This window comes from Typopeltis vanoorti, chromosome 14 (genome assembly GCF_054136105.1).
Source record: "Typopeltis vanoorti isolate ZY-2024b chromosome 14, IOZ_Tvanoo_1.0, whole genome shotgun sequence".
Taxonomy (NCBI): Eukaryota; Metazoa; Arthropoda; class Arachnida; order Uropygi; family Thelyphonidae; genus Typopeltis; species Typopeltis vanoorti.
The window spans coordinates 6,714,142-6,736,886 of record NC_143562.1 but is presented as its reverse complement, the minus strand read 5'-3'; the positions used below and the strand labels follow the sequence as shown (position 1 = coordinate 6,736,886).

Genomic DNA, 22,745 nt, shown 5'->3' with positions numbered 1-22,745 from the left:
AATTTTTGCTTTCTGCGTATAATTTTTACCGTTGAATGTGATGCTATCAGCAACTTGCTGATGGAAGCAGGGAGAACTAAACACACATAATCACGTGATTAGAGCTTTAATAAAGAATGGAAAGTGAGAGAGGGGAAACAGGAGAAATTCTGACAGTTGGAGCTTCGCTTCTGCTAAACAGTTTTTTTATTTATTTATTTATTCTTCTTCGGCGGCTGCTAAACAGTTCGGGTGGGAGAAAGTCAAATGTTTGGCCTCGTGCTCAAAGAGAGCGAGTACTGAGTCTTATTCAGCATGGGGTAGCTGTACATCACGGGCTGCGAGAAGGCTTTCAGGTTCAGAGGGAAGTAATGAGGAACGGGCTGCACCAGCTGTCGGGAAGAACTGTACACTGGCTTCTGAGTCTCGGACAGGGTTGTGGCGGTGTCGTAGGTCAGATCGGATGCTTTCGAACAAGTGCCCTGGAACGAAGAAAAGTCCCTCATTCGCGAATCGCTGGTGGACAGAGGGGGATAGGGGAGTGGCGAGTGCTGAACATGAAATGAAGAGCGGGAAACGAATGGCTGCCGGTGTTCGCCAGGTGTCGTTCTGGCCTGAAGAGGAAGGTGAAAGGCTGAACCCTCCGTGGTACCTGAAAGAGAATCAAAACAGTCCGTTAGTATTGATCACACTTTTGTTTTTTATCAATCATCTCTCTCTCTCTCTCTCTCTCTGTTTCATATCCCATGAATACATCTTCATATAATTAATAATCCATTTTAATTAATTAAATTTATTTCTTCCTTGTATTAATCCTGTCGATATTTTAATGGCAGTACCGAATCCACTCACTACAGGAAAAGCCAAAGAACAATGTGTTTTCCCGTTTTCGTGGGGCTCAATAGAAACATTTGTTTGAAACGAAGGAAAAAATAAAGCAGGTAAAAGAACATTATCTCTTAACGAAATTTCTTTCTTCTATGAATGATAAAAGTAACGAATGGGGTTGGTTAACATGGTAATTGGTAATACAAAGCAGAAAACACGTGAATTCCCAAAGGGCAATGACTTCACCGCTGTACTTAACGAAATGATCAACCAATTCACAAACTCTGGTAGCTGCGATTTTGATCCTACAGAGAGAACAAAGCACACGAGTCACCTTCTGTGGATTAAGAATTCCATGTATCTATACGCAGTAAACGAAGATGAGTCAGAGGGTGTAGTAATCGGATTTAAAAATGGGAAAAGATTGGAGGTGACCATATAAATGTCGAAAAACTAAACATTATTTAAATTAAGGGGATATTAAATCCCACATTGTTTTAAAACCGAATAAGAAACTCAAAGATTGGAATCAGAGAGTTTCATGCCGAAAATACTAAACTATAAAAATATCGGCGATTACTAGCATGAGCTAATGCAAGTAGTCCTAGTACGTAGTACAAACTCGGGCAACTCGCAGCAAAGGTGGTAAAGTTCTGTTCGCTATTCTTGGTATTTTCCATAATGTAAAAACACATTTCCTAGGAAACGTATGCTGTTAATTTGGTCTAGCTACTCACTGATGAAGCCTCAAAACAGGCTGAAACCGGTCTGGGTAGTGACCTCCCGCCATAATGTAATAACAGCATACATTTCCTAGGAAATGTGTTTTTACATTATGGAAAATACCAAGAATAACGATCAGAACTTTACCACCTTTGCTGCGAGTTGCATTACTTGCATTAGCTCACGCTAGTAATCGCCGATACTTTATAGTTTACTATATTCGGCATGAAACTCTCTGATTCCAATCTTTGAGTTTCTTATTCGGTTTTAAAACAATGTGGGATTTAATATCCCCTTAATTTAAATAATGTTTATATCGCCGAAATGAGGCCTATTGGCTCTTATATTTAAGAAAAACTAAACATTATCATTAAACATAAGTTGCAGTTCTTTACACATATTTTCAATAAATCTTTTGAACACGGAAAATTTATAGAAAACTTAAAGATTGCTTCAGTTATTCCGCCATTTACAGGAGGTAACAGAAATAAAATAAACAATCACAGACCATTTTATGTATACCGTCACAATCTCAAAGATTATTGAAATCCTAATAAAAAAAAAACGATTAAAAATGTATCCTTTTATCCTTCTTAATACAATATCCTTTTACGAAACTAATCAATATGGGTTTAGATCCGGATTGAATACGGAAAAACAGCTATTGGATTTCCATAAAGCAGTTTATAGTGGAATAAATAAAGGGATGTCCACAGCAGTCGTTTGTCTTGATATATTTAAGGCTTCTGACTGTGTTCATCATGACCTGCTACTACTACTGAGAATGTCCACATACGGCATTAGAGGAGTTAGTAAAGACTTTTCAAATACTATCTGAATAACAGAAAACAATAAAACAAGAAAATAGTTTTGCGATAAAGATTTTGCGCAACATGAAATAAACAACCTGTCATAGTTGTGGATGTAAATATGTTAGAAAAAGCATTCATACTTGTTTCTCGAAGTCAACCATTAATGTTTCGGGATCTAATGATGAAAGTAATCCCTTTAAGGCACTGAATAATCTGCTGTAAGTTAATTCTGATTAAAGCCGCCGTGTAATCCTTAGGGGTCTCAGGCCAGTCCCAAGCCTGGATAAAGGAAAAGGGTTGGTCAGAAGAGTGTCGATGCTCTGACCGTAAAGAAAAAACACGATTGTTATCTGATGCCTAGAGGATCAACGCTACAACATGCCGGCTCGGACGTCGCCCGGATCAACAAGGTCCACGATACTAATCGAGCGATCGGGATTGAATCCAAAAGTGGGATTTCGAAAGGAAACATACCCGAAACTAACAGAACTATTATCAGTAGGAACATCGAATGTACGGACACTTTGAATGGCAGAAAACTAGAATTACTTCGTGAGGAAATGAACAGATATCGGTGTGATATACTAGGACTGGCGGAGGTGCAATGGACATCATCAGGAGAGATAAATGATTGCAAAGCCATACGGTCATAGGGCATGACACCAAGCACGAAGCAGGAGTTGGCTTCCTTCTTAACAAAAGAGCTAGAAAGGCACTGTTAGGCTACAAACCAGTCAATGAACGAATCATAGCAGCAAGATTTCAAACAAACCATTTAATGTATCAATAGTTCAGATACATGCACCCACATCTCACAGCACAGATGAAGATATTGACTTATTTGTAAAATAAGTCAATATCCTATGACAGAGACAATAGAAACAATACCAAAGCAAGATGTGCTAATTATTGAAGGAGATTGGAATGCCAAAGTCGGAATGGACAATGATGGTTGGGAAAGAATCATGGGAAAACATAGTTTCGGAGAAAGAAATGAAGGAGGTGGAAAAAGTTAGAATTTGCTGTGGACCACGAGATGATGATCTGTAACACAAGATTCCAGCAAAAGAAGGTATAAAATGGACGTTGCGATCAAATGATGGGAAAAACAAGAACATGATGGACATGATTAAAAGAAGATGGATAACATCAGTACAGCAATGTCGAACTTTTCAAGGAGCGGATATAGACTCGGACCATAGTTTAGTGATTGCAAACATCAAGGTGAAATTAAAAAGATAATATAAACCCCATCATAAGAAACGAAGAGATACAGCAAGAATAAGTGAAGCATAAATAGGAAGAAGGTGCAGAACAGTTAGAATAGAAACTTAAAAGTGTGGACAAATAAAAACATTCGAATCTAAGCGTAGAAGGAGTAATGAAGGCGATAGAAGATGCAGTTGAAGAAACAGTACCAGAAGAAGAGAAGTTCAAGAAGAAGTGAATTAGTAAAGAAACACTGAAATTAGTACAGGAGAAAAGAATGCTGAAAATAAGAAGGAATACATCAGAACAAATTGAGGAGCAATATAGAAGAAAGTGTAATGAGATGAAACAAAAGCAGTCAGCCGGATAAGAGGAAATGGTTAGCAGTCAAATACAATAATATAGAAAAGTACTATGGAGAGCATAAAACTAGGAATGTGTACAAAACGATCAGAACCATCGATAAAAGGCGGCAACCAAAACAGACCACAGTTAAAGATGAAAAAAAAAAGTATTGATGAATAAAGATATAATTGTACAGCTGAAGTATTGAAGCAGATATCACCACCAGGTAATGAGCATGATATGGACATTTTAAGAGGAGGTAGAAAAAGCAATAAGACGGCTAAAACACAACAAGAGTCCTGGTAACGATAACATTACTGGAGAAATGATTAAATATGGTGGTGAAAGTATGGTTACAGAAATGCACCAACTATGTAATATGGTATGGAAAGAAGGGAAAATGCCAAAGGAGTGAGTGAAATCAATATTAGTGAGATTATACAAGGAAATAAGCTAGAATGTAAAAATTATAGAACAATTGCCTTGATAAGTCACCTTGGTAAAGTGATGATGATCATATTGACAGAAAGATTGAGAACACAATTGGAAGCATACCTTGCAGACGAGCAAGCAGGATTTAGGAAGGATAGAACTACAATTCAACAGATTTTGACAATGCGGTTAATAGCAGAGAAAGCTAGGAGGAAAAAAAAACATATACCTGCTTTGTTGATTTTCAGAAGGAATTTGACAGTATCGACGAGAAAGTGACATTAGTAGTACTAGAATCCTATGGAATTGATAAAAAAAACTAATAGCTACATTAAAATATGTTTACAAGAATACAATTACGGGATAGAATTAGAATAGGTGATGATTTGGGGAAATTGTTTAAAACAAGGTACTAGACAGGAGAACCCAAGATCACCAAGCATTTTCGTCATCACCAAACCTTTTTTCGTCATCACCTTTTTCTAAAAAAAAATGTAGAAAGAGTAATGAATAAAATGAAGGAAGATGCAAAAGGAATATCTGTACACGGAATGAGGATTAACAATGTGAGATTTGCAGATGACATTGTTATTATTGAAGAAGACGAAAGAGAACTACAAAAAACACTGAAACTGTTAAATGAGGAAGGGAAGAGATTCGGACTTGTTATTAACTTGGAAAAAACGAAGACAGTGGTATTTGGTGAGAAGAACATGAAACAAAAGATACAAGTGGATGGAATTGATATAGAAAATGTAGAACAATTCATCGCATATTTGAGAAGTAAAATGGCACATGATTTGGACTGTAAAAAAAAATAAAGAAATCAGGATTGCAAAGGGAAGAACAAATCTGAAGGCCATGGATAACATCTGGAAAAGTAAAGTGATCAGTCTGCAAACAAAACTAAGAGTGCTGGAAACATGCATCTTCAGCGGTGAACTGTATGGATCTGAAACGTGGGTAATAAATAAGGAATCAAGAAAAAGAATTCTGGCATTTGAAAGAACTTGTTACAGGAAGATTCTAAGAATAGGATGGGTACAGAAAATCACCAATGAAGAGCTCTATCAGAAGACAACCAAAACAGAATCTAATGCGGAAGATTATAAAACAAAGCTGCAATTATTTGAACACATCTGTAGAATGAGTGAGGACCGGAAGATAAAGACATTTATGTTTGGTATTTTGGATGGTGTAAACAGAAGAGGTAGACCATATAGAGAATGGATAGATGACAAAGGATGGAATGGGCATGGAATGGGTGTACAGAAACTGTGACACTGTGCACTGGATAAAGAAAGGTAGAAGAAGATAGTGAAGGAGGCATAGGACAACAACGGGCAGTGAGCCCATGGTTCGTGATGATGATGAAAGCAAAAAGACGAGGAATGCTAATACTTCCTATTATTATATGTAGCCCGAATAATTGGATGATCTTGAAAATAATTATTTTCAAGATTATCGAATCCAGCTTGTGTACCAAAATTCTCTCTGCATCATCTTCACCACTAACGTATAATAAAAACTGGTCACCATTTTTTAGAAATTTATACTCATCTGGAATTATATATTCACTTCTTTCAGTTGAGATAGGGGATGCTTGGCATTTCTTTTGCCTCCGTCTAATATTAACACACAAATTTGCTAAAGATGACATCAGAGATGAAGTGTTGTTATCTAAATTTGATGAAATATTGGCAACGAAAGACCCAGCAGTGATTTGTGAACTAGTAGCTGATAATTTTAAGTTTTACATTGCTTATTAAACTTTAGATTTCCAGGGTTGAGAAAGGTGACGATGCTCGCTGAATGTTTTACATAACCGGGTTAGTGCATAGAAATATTTATCAATGGCAGCACAAAGCAGACTGCCAGTTAGAAAGCTTAATTTTAAAGAAATTACCTTCCTCTGACTAGTTGGTTGATAAGGTCACCGGATTGCTAGTTTAAATTATTACGGCGAAAATGTTTACGGCGAATTTGCCCACCTCGATGTTAATGATTTGTGAGTGCATACTATTTGGCAAAATGATATCGTTCGCTGACGATACTCTCATTTTCTAGATCCCTCAAGATCTAGAAAATTGGATTAACCGTGATATGTTGAAACTAAACAAGTGGTTTAGCAATAATGGTCTTAAAATGGTCTTACCGGTAAAACGAGGTATTTGTACTTCACGTTAACAGATAAGCTAGATCACAACATAACCATAAAATGGCATGAAACGAAGTGCAGTGATATCCACCATTGTAACTGTAACTTAGTCAAAAACAATCAGTCAAGTATTTGGGCCTCCACATCGATAGCAATCTGAAATGGAATTCCCACAACAATTTTTAACAAATAAGTTGAAGTTCGTAATTAACAGAATGTTGTATGTTGCAAAAATTTGTAAATGCAGCATTCTTAAGATGCTTATACCATTCTTGGATAAATTCCTCACTGCAACATGGCATCATCTGTTGGGGGGAGATTACAGCAACAATCTGCTTCCATTAATAAGAATCCAAAACAGAATAATTAGAGCCATTACTGACTTATTAGAATTAGAGCCATTACTCGTACATTCAACTTGTTACTTGTTTGTAGTTCTTAACATTTTGCCATTACAGAATCTTTATCTATATAATTGTATACTATATGTAAGATATAACATTATAAGTTTTTCTGTACCTAACGCAGACTATGGTTTACGTTGTGGTTAGAACTTGCTGGTAGTTCTCAAGGAAAACAAAGAAATTTTTCACACACCATTTTAGCACTTAGCAACAAGGTGCTACAATAAATGTCTTAATGAATTAAAGTCTGTAACATCATGTTACACTTTTAGAAAAAGATTGGGAGACCACCTCATGGGACAAAATAATGCTGACTTTTATTTTGAACGCATATTATAAGAGATCGCTGTGTGATACATTATGTCTGATTACGATTCTAATATATTATGACAAGTACACTGTCTACCAATAATTATTGGACATCCCTGTTATTTGAAGTTATGGAACATTCCAGGTTTGTTAATAACCTAAAACCCGGTGTAGAGATAGTAAGAAGCAACATTTCATCGTAGCAGTTGAATAAAGTTGGTATGGCAACACTACGTGAACTCAGTGACTTTGAGAGAGGTGTCATCGTGGGCTGTCACATTGATGCTCAATTGGAGCATCCAAAATCAACGGCTGGTGATGTCATCAACAAATGGAGACGTTCTGGCATCACTAGTGCAGGAAAACACCTAGGGCGGCCGCCGAAAATGAACGACAGGGACAGGAGAGTGTTAAAACTGTTGGTATGCAAAACCGGACATAATCGGCACAGCCCATCCGTGAGGAGTTCCAGAGCGGCAGTAACACTATGGCAAGCACCAATACTGTGCGAAAAAAAAACATTTACTGGGTTTCCACGGAAAAGCAGCGGCAGCCAAACATAACGACAACGAACAAGGGCAGCTCGTTTTGCCTAGTGCAAACAGCGTGTGAACTGAACAAATGACCAGTGGAAAACAATAATCTAGAGCGATGAATCAAGGTTCACCTTTATTGTACAATGAAATCTGTGGAGAATTCATGACTAAACAAACACACGCAATAACCACAGTAATAAGTTTTAATAATTTCGGAATGACTCTGTCTGTGGTCATTCCGAACAAGAGCTACACCTGTTTCTAGATAAAATAAACCTTATTCATCCGCGCATCAAACTCACGCTAGAAAAAGAATCTCCAAAGGTGTTTTCTTTGGATGTGTCCAGGAATTATTTCCAATTCGTGGTTTATAGATTCTTACAGGAGCACACAGATTCTGCTCCTGTGAAGAATCTATAAACCACGAATTGGAAATAATAAAAACTACAGCCATATTAAATGGATACAATCTTTAAACAACTCAAACAATCACCAGTCACTTCACCACACATCAACCTAGACAAGAACAAGCCCTTAGGATTCCCATACCTTATAAAGGCATCTCCGAACGACTTTCGAACATTATGAAGAAACTACAAACCAATTAACCAGAGCTATAACTTGTTACCCACTCCTAAAGACAAACCCTCACCTCTGATGCTACCTACGAGGTTCTATGCTCCTGTAAATTGTCTTACTATGGACAGACAGGTAGATCTGTTCATAAAGGCATTTCGGAACATCAAGACCATATCCGTCTTATCAAACTACAGAAATCTGGCCTCGCACAACACGGAGTTGAAAACCCAAACCATAGGATCCATTGGGAAAGACCAAACTACTACATAGCTCTTTATATAAACATGAACGTCTATGTAAAGAAAGTGCTGAAGACCTACTTCACAAATGTAATCTTGATGTAATCTATATTTACTTATTGAAACTTATTACTGTGGTTATTACGTGTGTGTGTGTGTGTGTATGTTTAGTCAAGGTTCACTTGTTTCCAGTCTGATGGAGTTGTGGGTGTGGAAGCAGTCTGGTGAACGCTTGTTACCATGTGTTGTACTCACAGTAAAGTTTGATGGCGGAGGGGTAATGGTGTGTGGGGTGCATTCAGCTGGTTTTGAGTGGGGACCACAGGTTGCTCGTGGTTTCATGAATGCAGCTCAGTACCTTGATATTTTGGATAATCAGGTGCTACCTACACTGTGGAGATTTTATGGAGCGGACTCGTGTTACTGTCAAGACGTCAATCCCCCATGCCACAAAGCTGTACAGTAAGTGTTATGGAATGGTAAGAGATGAGTGTTCAACGACTACCTGGCCTGTGCAGAGCCCTGCCTCAACTTCAAAGCAGCACGTCCTCGATCTGTCGCTGAACTCAGTGCTGCTTTGATGGCGGAATGGAGATCAATTCCACCTGATGTCTGGCGCATTGGTGGAAAGCCTCCCTCAAAGGGTGCAGGAGGTGATCAAAATCAAGGTGGATATATCCGATATTACGTTCGTCTGCTGATATTTTATAAATTGCTGACGTGTCCGGACAATTATTGGTAGATAGTGTATATACAATGTTACGTGAGCCCTCATAAATAGAGTCACCGGATTTTACAGTCACTGTTTCTCCCCAATTTAATTTTCTAGTAACTAGTATGGCTACGGCCTTTGCTTGTACACGCTGTACAGTTCCTTATATTTCCTTTTTCTGTTTATTATTATGAGTCTTTTACCAACATATCGGTGTCTACATTACTATGCAAGTGGTGATGTTATATTTCAAGTGGATACATCATATTTATAGTATTACGTCTTCTATGTTCGATTATCGTTGTATTGCTGTAACAAACATCAATATATTTTGTTATCTTTGTACTTCTCCAGTCAACAGGAATTCAATATTTGCAGTATCACAATTAGGCCGTCTCTGGAATCAACGAACTCAGCTTCGTCTTCGATTATCGTTGTATTGCTGTAACAAACATCAATATATTTTGTTATCTTTGTACTTCTCCAGTCAACAGGAATTCAATATTTGCAGTATCACAATTAGGCCGTCTCTGGAATCAACGAACTCAGCTTCGTCTTCTACAAACACGGCAAGCAAATAAATGACAGACCGTCAAAGATGTTTGTTGCATTCCCACGGGAATTTCTACAAGACATTCAGTGAATATCTCGCGCTAGAGATTTCTTTCAGTAGAATCAAAGCCATTAAGAAAACAGATGGAGTATTGTTTCCCCCAAGGATAAAAGTCAGTATTTCACTTTCCACTATCAGTGAGAAGATTCCTGCCCAGAGAGATCGAAGACAATCGCTTTAGATGAAGACGCGCTCACACAAAAAAACATCAATGTGTACTGTGACAAAGACCTGTTCTGCGTGCTCCGGTGAACTAAACAAATCTTCGGTTTTTATTAAAAAAACGATCATACTAAAGATCCGTGTCTCCCACTCACAGAGCCTACTCCCACCCACTGCCTGAATTGATAAGTTGGATTTCGATGTCTTATTACCACGACGACAACAGAATTAGTTGAGAGCGCTGAAGAAATTGGTCGCAACTGCAAAGAAAGGGAAATGCCCATAAACGTATCTGAAGAGGCACGCGGATGAGCTCTAATGGTTCTTTGATGACCGAAGAACGACTCAAACAAAATTAGGGAATACAATCCCTTGAATGTAACCACACGGAGAAGGGAGGGTGTACACGTGACGTCTATTTCAATGACATCGGATGAGAGTGGAAAGGAAAAATTAGTGTCCTCTGACAATAGCGAAAACGACCTATTTTCTATTTAAAATACTGCAAAGGGGCAGATTCAAGATCTTGTACGCCTGACATTCACCATTCAGTGTATCTGACAAATCACCTTCTTCTAATCATCCCCACCCAACATTTCAATCGGTATAGCGCATTCCCCCCTTCGTGGTGAGGAAGGTTGCATTCTGAATTCATCTCCACCACAAGATAATTTGTAGTTAATTTCTTTTCGCAGAGAAGACACATTAGCTGAGAGAGGTTCAATGTTACTTCTCTTTCTATTACCAAAATGTGTAGCAGCGCAAGTAGAAATTCAGATTGACGTCGTTGAAGGGTTCACATCCAGCCATGACAAACTCGGAGAATAAGACACGTTAAGGAGCAATATCAGAGAAATGATTGATATCACAGCATGATTACACTCAAAATAATAGCAAAATGCCGTTATCAGAACTGAACTCGATGCGGTGCTCACCTTGAGTTGTTTTTGCCGGTAAGTCTCCGTAGAACCGAAGTCGTGAAGTCCTCAGTGGTTGAGACTGAATCTTGCAGACACTGCAGCTGCAAGAATGCAGTTTATTCTCGTGCTGATCTTCTTTGGGCTCTTCTGCACGGAAGGGAAAAACACTGGGATTAGTTAAGGGAAGGACTGGGGAAGGGAAAGAAGATTTTCACGTAAATCGCCACTTACTCGGTTGCGAGATGTCCTGAGACTTGAGGCACTTGATGACGCTCTGCAATCCCTCCTTCACCGGCACGTGAGACAGGGAGCCCACGCTGACAATGGCTTCGGCGCCACCTGGGGAGACGCTGCTGTTACCCAGTCTGCTGTACAACGGACCCAGTTTGGTGAGCGGAGTCGTTGCCATGGTGACAGGAAACACTCTTCGCGCGATCTGTTCGTGACCCCAAATCTTCCAGAATTCCTTAATCGCAGGGTCAATCCCAGGACTCTGAAACGATCGCAACACGACTCGGTCAGATTGAAAAAAAAAAAAAAGAACAATATTTAATTAAAAGCTCAAAATCAATCGCGATGTCATCACTTGAGGTAGGAAAATAATAAACACTTAACCTGCAATTAAAGCAATCCACTTTGAAGACTGTCTTGTGGCTGGCACTTAAACAACTGACGAACCAAAGCCACATAGGTTTGGTACTCCGGCAGTTCTCGTGTCTTCTCAGAAACGACAGCGACATCTGTCAGTTGCCTTTTTTTGTCTCGTGTTAAGTGGTCCTTCAACGCCCTTTCTTGTTACTCGCGAGGAACCCATGCTGCGAAGAGATACTGCAACGTTCGTCCTTCTTATCAGACTCATTAAAAATGGGACTGCTTGAAATGACTCCTCCTTCGCCACCCTGAGAGCGTTCGAACGAGCGCGCGCACACACACACACTCATAGCAAGCAGTTCGTGCACTGTTTACTGCAATATGACAGAAGGAAGTTTTCTAACCTACAGTAGAAGACGTGGTCGTTTAATTTAACTTAATTCACGATTAAAATGTAATCGTAAATTGTGAATGAGTAATTGTAACTCACTGACCAGTTGGTTTCTTTTATTAAAAATTTAAAGTGTGCAATAAATGCTGATCCCAAATGATTTCGCGCTGGTCCGTTAAAGCAAGTGTGCACTTCATTTAGATAGACTGTTTTAGATTTGAAAAACCTTTCCACTGTTCTTCAACAGAACTTAACTCAGCCGGTCTTCCACAGTGCATTTTCTCCCCTCTCCTTTTATTTGTTTTTTCCAAGAAAGAAGCAAACTATGAATTGAGGTATGCGTGGTGAGAGTTGCCAATGTTTTTATCGGGGGAGAACCACGTAGAATATAAAGAGAAAGGAACACTTTAATGAGAGCTAAAATTACAAAATTAGGAAATAAATATATTAACGAAGGAATTTCTACATTGCTAAGCGTGATTTAACAAATGAACTTCAACCACAAGGACCTTAATCTGAGGAGGTACACGACAAGATGTACCAGAATTCGTTAAACAGTAATCTTCCTCCTTAGTTATGTTAGTGGTTCTCAACTGATAAATAGCAAACAAACAAACTGGCAAGAAAATAGATGCCGTTCACAGGAATGGTATATTTGTAAATTGCTTTAACCTTTAATTCAGAAATTCAATTCCAATCTCCGAGGTTTGTCTAGAAGAAATTTCAGTCACATTTTGCTTTCAAAATTTGCTTTGCCTTTCGGAGATTTTAGAACGACATTTTGTGTCTACTTTGGCTTTTTGTTTTCTGAAACACTCGCGGTGCATGTCCAAGTCTTGAAGAGCTTAATGGCTTAAAGAGCCTCCAAAGTTCTAAACGCATTCAAAGCAATTTATTCTCTCTTTTGCATTCGGATACAAATGCATCCTTTCTTCGACGAAATTAATTTTTATGATATATGAAATAATCTGGTTTCAAGTTCAAACCGATTGTTTTCTCACACGGTTTGAGCCTGGGAAGGAAATGCAACGAGTTTGTTGATAGTGTGGGATCCACATCAGTGATCACTAAGCAACTGGTTAAATTTCAAGTAATGAAACGAACAGGACAAGGCTTTCATTTTCTTTCTTTAGAATGGACAGGGATGTTCTTCATTCTCTTGGATACCTCCTAGACCAGTGTGAAATATTACAAAGTGGATTTAGGTTGGGCCCTAATGGTAAAGTACAACTGGGCAAAATACCACAAAACCATGATATCCAATCTATTAATAAATGTTCGGACGTCTTTATGGCGAAGGACCAGAGGAATCATCCTTTGAGGTGCTTCGGTTAAAACGGAAGGAGATATGCCGCCTTGATATGCAGCATTTTGAGGGGAATGATAGCAGTAAGGAAGCTTTATCTTTTCGTGATAGTCAGGATGTGAGTGGATAGCGGACGTATGGAACAGGAGAAAGTGCATTCCACATTCCACTGCCTTGGAGATGGATTAAAACACACGAATGGTGTTTCAGCAAGGAACAACTTTTTTATATTTAGCTTTCGCATTTGATATTTTATATTTATTATTAGCGTTTTTCTGCAGTTATTGCGAGCTGTAATGCGAACAGTGTAAAGCTAGTCATTTCAGATTTTTGATTTTTTTCTTTTTCGTTCCGTATCTTTCGAACAGCATCTAAGATACCAGTGCTTGGATAGCGGTTGGGGAATTTGATTATAACTGGGAATAAAGCCATCATTTTAAAATACTCTTTCAGCTATTCGGTCCTATAACGATTCCAGACATCAGAAGACCGAGAATGGCTAAGTGAAGGATGTTCCACTGTATAACTTGCAAGAAACTTGTGGTTTGAGGTTCCAAGAGGATATTTCAATGTGGGGATTAAAATTGGACAGGAGCTACGGAACGGTTTTAAGAAATTCGTCTTGTTGCTCTTTACATTCTTACTATGGTATGGTTTGCTTTTTTGCAACTGGGCTCATCAGTCTCCTCTCCGATCATTCAGTGACGGTCATATTATAGCCTTTCCTGAGATTTTTCTGTCGATTCTCTAATATCTCAGGGCTAACCGGACATTCGTGTCCAAAAATTCTCTCCCTAAGATTAAATTCCCATACCTTCTTTTCCTCTTCATTTCATAAACCCTTAGATCGTCTTGACATTCACATGGGAAAGAGGACTCTTCAATTGCAATGCTACTGAAACACAATCCTACCTTATTAAGGAAACATCTCTCACTTCATTCTTCATTATCTTTGTCTCTTGAAGGATACCGACATCTCTACGCAACAATGAATCTCACTTACACCTTCAGCCCTCATCCCTAAAAATGTCTGATGCTATTCTGAAGTAGATACGTGGATTCAACCGATCATCCTCCGATGCTGAGAGGCTCCCTCCAATATCTTTCTCACAGAGGCATTATTTGTAAATTCTTTAAATATTTTCGCGATACTGCACTTACTAGAACTCCAAATATATGGTACTCAGTGGCGACTCGTGGCTTGAAATCGTGGAGGTGCTGCAACTTTCGAAATATACATACGCACTGTAAGTACAGTGTATACGTGTTTGGATAAAATATCAAAATTATGGTAAAAAAAATTAAACATGAAAAAATATTGTTTATTATCGATAAAATTATACAGTTTAGTATAATTCAAAATCACTTAAAAATAAAATCCATTATCATAACCCCAATAATGTTCTAAAATAAAGACTATTACAAATGTTATGTCTTTAAATTGTAATGTCCAAATATTTAAAGAGACGGAGTAAACATGATAAGCACTATGAACACTCTACTACTGGCGCACACTGCATATAAACAACAGTGGAACTGCGCGACGGACAGTGCCGCATTACGCTAATAGCTCGCATCTCACTATGACGTGCATATGCTTGCGCGCGTAGCAAATACTAGCAATATGACACTGTGGTAAACACAGTGCTGCTAGCGTCCTTCGCACTCCTAAGTGCTACAAGATGGATTTTTATTATTTTTTTATACAAAATAAGAGAACTGTATAGGATTATTGACGATAAAATTAAATATTACAAGCAAATATAAATAAATTAATAAATATATAATTGGGGGTGGCAGTTCCGCAGTGCCTTTTGTACGAGCCGCTCCTGATGGTACTTAAACTATTTCACGTATGTAAGCCTCAGTAAACATATCACAGCAACCAATCACATTTGATGCTGTAAATAAAAGACTTAATACTCGCTTGATGAATAAATATCCCCGTAAGTACATTAAATACCCACCCTGAATACACTTTATTTTATCCTCCAGAGATGTAAGACGATAGTCTTGTAATTTTCCTGTTATTTTTACCCCTCTTTTAAGGATTAGGATAACACAACTTTGGCAGTCAGTTATAAATGCATCTAAATCTGAGGGGCCTCATTATTAGAACAGACTCTAACATTCTCTCTATCCTCCATATTTGATATTGCACCATGGAATATATCTACCTTATCGCAGGTAAGGTGAATATATCCCATATCTTACTTTTTTATGCGAAATACACATATAATTCTCATTTCATCCTGTGGGCCTCCTGAGTGGAATTTTTCACAATTTGATTTAATACGTCTGTTGCAATTTATTAATCCTAGAAACTCTTTTATGATTATTACATTGAACGGAATCTCTCCGAAGATTACAGATGTTCCAAGAAGCTCTTCTAGAGTGATACCTAGTTTTAACTGGTCCTATTGAGAATGACCTCGTTTCGTTTCGGTTAGATCCATTATATCAGGCTAATTTATCTTGATCATTAAGAATTCAAATGCAGAATATTTCATTAATCAATCATTCTGAAGTGTCAAGTGAGGGTTTCCTATTTGGAACCAACTTCAAGACTTATGCAATTCCTGTGAACATGCAAGAAAGTATTGTGAGTTCTTGTAAAACTGGAATTACAGATCCGGTCATTGAACAAATTATTCGCTGACATCCTTTGTTCATCTTCCGAAGTCCAACCCAAACGTTTTAGTTTTTGGATGGAGGAACGAGAGAAGTATAGGAGTGCCTGCAAAGGTGAGGTATGATGGGGAACGTTTGGGCCCTGAACAACTATGGTAGCCATGAAGACCTTCTAGGAACCATGAAAATCTGGACAACTTGAGCAGTGATGAAATCATGAAAGAGGGACATATATCTTATCAGTTTTGGCTTGAGGCTGAAGACAAATGATATCAAATGGCTCATTTCTGGAGACTTACAAGAATGATAAGAATGATTGTAATGGTTATAATACTACGAAATGGAAAAGATTAGAGTCTCACCGTCTGATCTTTCTACTGCGCTTTATGGATCACAAATTGAAGAACTTTAGTACTGCAAAAGAACCTCGAGCCCCTTGTGAAGGAATCAGCTGCAAATAACTGCAAGGAAGAATATGCCGAAAACGGGAATCGCAGAATGAACTCCAATAATATCGCTTATGAAGAATGTTGTCCAAAAGTCATGAGGATGGTAATCATTGGATCATGTTCACCTGAAAGCCACAAATAGGCTCTTGCGAACAGCTACTTGAAATATTAGAACATTACACCAAATTGGTAAATCCGACCGTTCATTAGAAGAGATGAGAAATATGAATGTCGACATAATGGAAGTTGATGAGACAAGAGGGACAGGAAATGGAAAAAGTGAAAGGAATAACTTTACGTTTATCTGTTCAGGAAATAGAGGACACATCAGAAGTGTTGGAGTCAATTAAAAGGTTTTCCAAAAGTATTCCTGGATATTAGCCACAAAGTGACAGAATCATACCAATCTAACTTGCAAGAAAACCTTTTGACATTGGTATCCACCAGGTGGATGACCTACAGATATCCATTGTGATTAAGACCTTGAAGAGTTTTATGAAAGTGTACAAAAGGTTCTAAACCAAATGTGGTAAGATGATATCCCGATTGTTAAGGAAAACGTAAATTAGGATTTACGTTTTCCACAGGAAGATCAATGTCCCCAGTCATTGGTTCATATCACTGTCTTTGAACTTGGTGATATGAACCACAGAGGTGCAAAATTAACTTTGAGCAAAATGATCTCGTAATAGCAAATCATTCTTTCAACAAAGGCCCATATCGTAAAATCAGAAACTAGATTGATCATATAATGTTTAGAAAAATATTTCAATGTAGTATTGTGGAAACAAAAGCGTACCAGGGAGCAGATACAACTCAAAAACGACGTTCCATTTGTTTTCAACATTAAGAATTAAAACAGAAAGAAGAGAAATTACGAAACCACGGCTTGATTTCGTAGCTAAAGAATGGCGCAATTAAAAAAAAGTATGCAACAGAAATGAAGCACTGTTTGGAATGCATTACAAAGTGCCAAGTATAACATGAAATGGAAACTGATACTAAACTGAACATAGAAAAAGAATATAGAAAAATATAGATAAAAAAAAGAAACGTTTTAAGGAGATTGTTAAATATGCTGTTTGTACACGCATTTCCAAAAAAGAAGATTCAAATCAGAAATAAATCTTGGACCAATGAAAGTGTATTAAATCTTTTCAACAAAAGAAGACAATCAAAGCAAAAACCAGAATTTAAATCTTTAAACAACATAATAAGGAAAGCATGCAAAAGAAACACGGCTTTTAATAAGTGTTAGCAAATGAAAGATCTAGAAGTAAAACATCGACTCGAGAGGTGCGTCAAAAATAAAAGAAATGACGAACAAGAAAATGAATGATCCATACAACTGGTCAATAATCAACAGCAATGGTGGAGAAATGTTACTGGAAATAGAAGCAATTAAGAAAAGATGGTTTGAGTACATTTCATCTTTGCAGAGTTGTGGAGAGAGAGAGAGAGAGAGAGAGAGAGAGAGAGAGAGAGAATATCCGAGTTTAACAGTCTTGAAAATGCGCCTCCAATATAAAAGAAATATTAAGAAAAAATGAAAGAAGGAAAGGCACCAGGTCGACATGACCTGGTGCCTTTCCTTTATGTCCATATCCACTTTTATGAAAGTGGATATATTCCTAATGAGCTCTGGAATTCTGTCATCCCGAAAAAGACAGGGGCAGTTGAATGTAAAGCTGCTGACCATTAAGTTTGCTATTACTGATTGCACCGGAAAGAATAAAATCACAAACAGCAAATGAGATGGAGCAAGAGAGGGTATCTTCAACTATAGAGTGATGATACTGTTAAAAACTCAGAAATGAAGAAAGATCTTACTCACCATAAGAAATTAACGTAGAAAAGAACAGACAGAAATGTCATCAGATTGACATCCAGTTGAAAACATAAAAATCAACAATAAGCTCTCAGAAACTTTCCAAGTATAAAAAGGTGTAAAGCAAGTATATTTGCTTTCCCCTCGTCTGTTCGCTCTCTACGGTGTCTTGAAAAACACCTGACGGGAGTAAAAAAAAGGAGAAAGAAATATAAATAATCTTCGTTATACATTATCAGATAATGTATTCTGATAATGCTGAGTAAGTAAGAGGAAGACTTTTGAAAGTTAATAGAGCAAATAAATCATCATCAGCTATGTAATGTCCACTGCTGAACGAAGCCCTTTCCAAGTTCTCTATTAATTTCTATCTTAAGCTTTTCTATGCCTTTACATTCCAACCATCTTTTAATGTCATCCTCCCACGATCTCTTTGCTCTTCCTGTAGCTCTCTTTCCTCGGATACCATTCTTATATAAAAACGTTTTCCATTTTTGAGTGCAATATGTGCTACTCATCGCCATTTAAATATTTCAGTTACTGTTATTGTTGTCTCTCACCTTAGTCTAAGCTGTGAATCAAGTATTGCACTTTCTATCTAGAACGCTAATATCAAGTAATGATCTTTTCATTTTCCCCTGGGTAATCCTCAGCTAGTTGGTCAATGTTTTAGTCAGAGTCCATATTTCACTTCCATATGTGATGACTGGAAGTATACACCTGTCCAATAGTTTTCTTTTAAGGCTGATTGAGATGTTTCCTTTGAATGCTTCACGATGGTTTCCACAGGATATCCAACCAAGTTGAATTCTACGTATAATTTCTTCTTTACTGCCATCCTCTAGGTGATCTTTCGTCCTAGATTTCATCATAGGAGGTTACTATATCAATGTCCTGGTTTTCCATTTGTACATGATTTTTGATAATCTATTTATTGTACATTATTTTTGTCTTTGTTTATATTTAATCGTCTCATTTTACTTTCTGCATTCAATTCGTTCGTCATTTGTTGTTGTTCTGCTGCAGAGCTTCCTAAAAGAACATTAGCGAATCATGGCTGCAATTGAATTTTTATATATATATATATATGGCTAAGTATATATTGATAGTAAGCAGAGGAAAATATACCTGAATGGATTCAGAATAAGACAAAAATGAAATGTTTTGGAGATGACTGGTGATAAATTCTAATCAATAAAGAACACGCACACACACAAAAAAAGAAAGATCTCATATGCGGATTGTAGTGTAAGTCATTAGTCTTCAAAAAAATTTATGAGCGGGAAGAACTGAAGAACGAAGCGGGAAGAACAACCAGACAGTTCGGTTTTTCAGAAGATGTCCTAAACATCCTTTTGCTGAAGAAGACGTACAGGAGAAGCATCTTACTTCCGTAATAGTGAGGAATTCATACTGACAATTCCTCAGATGTTATTAATGATTCATTCGTTCTATCTGTGTGTATATATCCATCTATCTTTGCCGGCAGCGCTTTTTTTCTGTTTTCCTAAAATCTTGCCCAAGTTAGGCAGGATTTTTGTTCCACGGCATTCATTCAGGTTGCGTATCTGGGGAGGGGAGAAAGAGAGAGAGAGAGCAGAAGGCGATTATGACATCATGTGGCTAAGCCAATTGTGCTTCGTCTCCAATCGCAGCCTCTTCGCTCTTTCATGAAGATGTTGTATCGGAAAAGGCAGATGAAACAGAAAAGCTCGTTCAACTTTCATTTTGTTGTGTGTCTACGGATAACACATTCTTGACGGACATTTCTTCCCAAAATCCTCCTGACGGAACAGGTGAGACACTGCAGAACATGCTTCAGTGTCTTCACCGCTTGGTGTTCTTGTATTTCACTGCAAATTTCCGAAAATGTCCGCTTTGATTCTCCACTGTCCCCCCGTCTCGGAATTCCCCTTTACTCTGCCCAACGCGACTTCGCTAACCACTCAGGTGACCGCGTGACAAATTCGCTCGAGGGGATAATTTTGGTTGCGTGTCGCTTCTGCATCGGAATAACGTGTCGCCAAGTCACAATAATTGCATCAAACACGCCAATGCTAATGGGAGTCTGCAGTTCGGGTGGCTTTCGTCGAGTCGCGGGCATTTTAACTGCTGAACACAAGGCGGGCTCCGTGTCCGATACATTAATCAGCATCAATTACTTTCAGCACGTGCTCCTGACTAGACACTCCAACGGCGACGGAGTCGTCTTGTGACACGCACACCTGCAGTAGAAAGCCTTAAAAGTGATCAGACTCTTTAATGCAATCGTGAAATTCGAGTGTGACGTCATTAAAAGGACACACACACACACACACACACACGTCCGATGTGGACAACCTGAGCGTCCAAGGGGATTATTTTTGACTGCTCTTCAGCTTCGTCCAGCTCCATTTCTTTCATTTTGACGAGCACATTGGGACTCAGAGGATATTTTGACTGCGAAATATGCAGATTATCTCTTGAAATTATTTTACAAGGTAGTCGCACACCAACTGCGTGCCAGTTGTTTCTTCTTTCCATGTCTGGTTTCGGCTAATATTCTGTTTGTCAGCAAGAATGTATTCGTTTATATGATGCCAGTAATTGAAAAACGACAACGAATACGGAAATATCAAACAAGATACTTCCCTTAGTAGACATAAGGGAAAATATTTAGTTCCAAAAGCAAATAAAGAAGTAACACACAAACATTATACTTATTTAGCGCCAGAAGTATTCAACACACTACCTTTAATAAATAATCAAAGAGTATTTATTTTCCCACAGAAATGAGGAAGCTCCGCTCAAAATAATTGTATAAATGATTGGTTTTTAGCATATTTCTATTTAAAGATCCAGTCTTATGTGTAAAACGTAAAATTTAAATGCTATTTAACTGCTTTGTTTTATTTTGTTCCCAATTAATTGTTATGCAACTTTCTCTGTACGATGAAATTTTATTATCTGCGATTTTATTATGTAATTATATTATAATAAGATGTAATATGTATATTATATGAATGTACATATGTGTATACAATGAAAATGCCTCCTTACCTACATCTTTGTAACTTTATGCATATCGTAACCTGGATGAGCTGTTGCGCTTAGGTTACACACGTGATTGTTCAACATATATTGTACTATTATGGGAAGCTTACAAATAAAATCGGTAATAAGTGACTTTAAAGGAAAGACATGCTTGAGAAGCTCGCAATATTCAGCCTCTTTTTTTAGGATTAATTAGTAGGCCGTGTGGATTTTGATGGTCTCCTCCCAACTGCAAATTCCACATTTCAATGTTGGCTAGACTGCAAAGAAGGTGTACAAAAATCTTTTGTACACCTTGTTTGTTTTAAATAATAGAGACGGAATACAAGATGAATTTCATTGTTTATCTTAAAATATCAGCATGAGCCTTCTATTTGAAGTTATTCGGAAACAATAGTGAAAATTTCTTTTCTACCAATTGTATGCCGCTTTTGAATTAAAAGTGAGGGAATCAATCAGTGAAAGAAATGCCTTCTGATAGCTATAAATACCGCAACAGACTTTTCCCGTTTACTGCTATAGATTTAGTGAGAGTACAAATTACAACCTCAGTGTTACAAAAGTCCCTTAACTGAAAGCGTTAGTTGTAAAACAGCGGTTACTTTGTACAAGCTTATTAGGTTATTTCTTATTTCAGAATATTCCGTTTTTTAAAGACATCAAAATAAGAATTTTATCAGAAGTCCAAGATGGTCTTTAATAAACATTAAATTCTTACTGTAAAACCATCATCTTGTCTGCTTTTATTATTCAGTAAGTACTTGACAATATCTACTTTTTTCGTTATCATTTTCCATAACAATCTACGATTGGTACCTAGTAAAAAATTATTTGTGGGTGAGTTAATTTCTGGTTTTGCTTCATTTTTAAGGGCTACAAAAAGGTGACTTCGTGTCATCACCACGTTTCATTACGTTATTGTGCTTGGGTTAATCCCCAGAATAAGTGCAAGTAAATATTTATTTCATGCGCGAGAAAGACTTTTCTGATACCCCCGCCAATATTGTAGGGTGGTTAAGAATGTGACGTTCATTTAGTATCAAAAATACGATTTACGCCTGCCTTTTTTGACATTCCATCTTGTAGTGTTTCAGCATAATTTTCAAGAAAACTTAAACGATATCTCTAGGACAGAATTTTATCTCCTAACCAGTATTAGAATGTTTTGTTGAATCCCAAGAAATCAAAACAAAAACTTAATTATTTTACTAAAGTAATTTTGAACCCATTTTAAGTTTTTGTTCAACTAAGTGTCTTTGCTAACTCGACTCTGACGTCTGCTAGTCTCACGGTGCCACCGTGAGACTAGCACGTGAGTTTTAAAAATATGTTCGCTTTTGAAGTCATTCTCACCGATTAAGGCTTGTAAACCCTTCAGTACATCAGTAGACTTCAGTTAGATAATCGGAAAATTCCTTTCGTAGAAATCAAACATGGAACTTGTTGAAGCCCCATCAGGTCCACAGTCAGAATTTTGGGAGATGATCTCGCACCAGGCGATGTAAAGCAAACATCGCCATCCCCCCCCCCCCCTTACTGAAACATGGCGATTTCTT

The 22,745-nt window shown here is 37.7% G+C and overlaps 1 protein-coding gene across 1 annotated transcript in view; it reads right to left on the bottom strand.

Moving 5' to 3' along the window:
• Positions 1 to 22,745, bottom strand: part of LOC150099144 (uncharacterized) — a 177,476-nt gene that overhangs the window by 140,925 nt on the left and 13,806 nt on the right. The window contains exon 4 of the mRNA XM_090404267.1: positions 11,192 to 11,453. Coding sequence (XP_090260393.1) covers positions 11,192 to 11,453 — 262 coding nt within the window. The remainder of the gene's footprint in view (positions 1 to 11,191; positions 11,454 to 22,745) is intronic.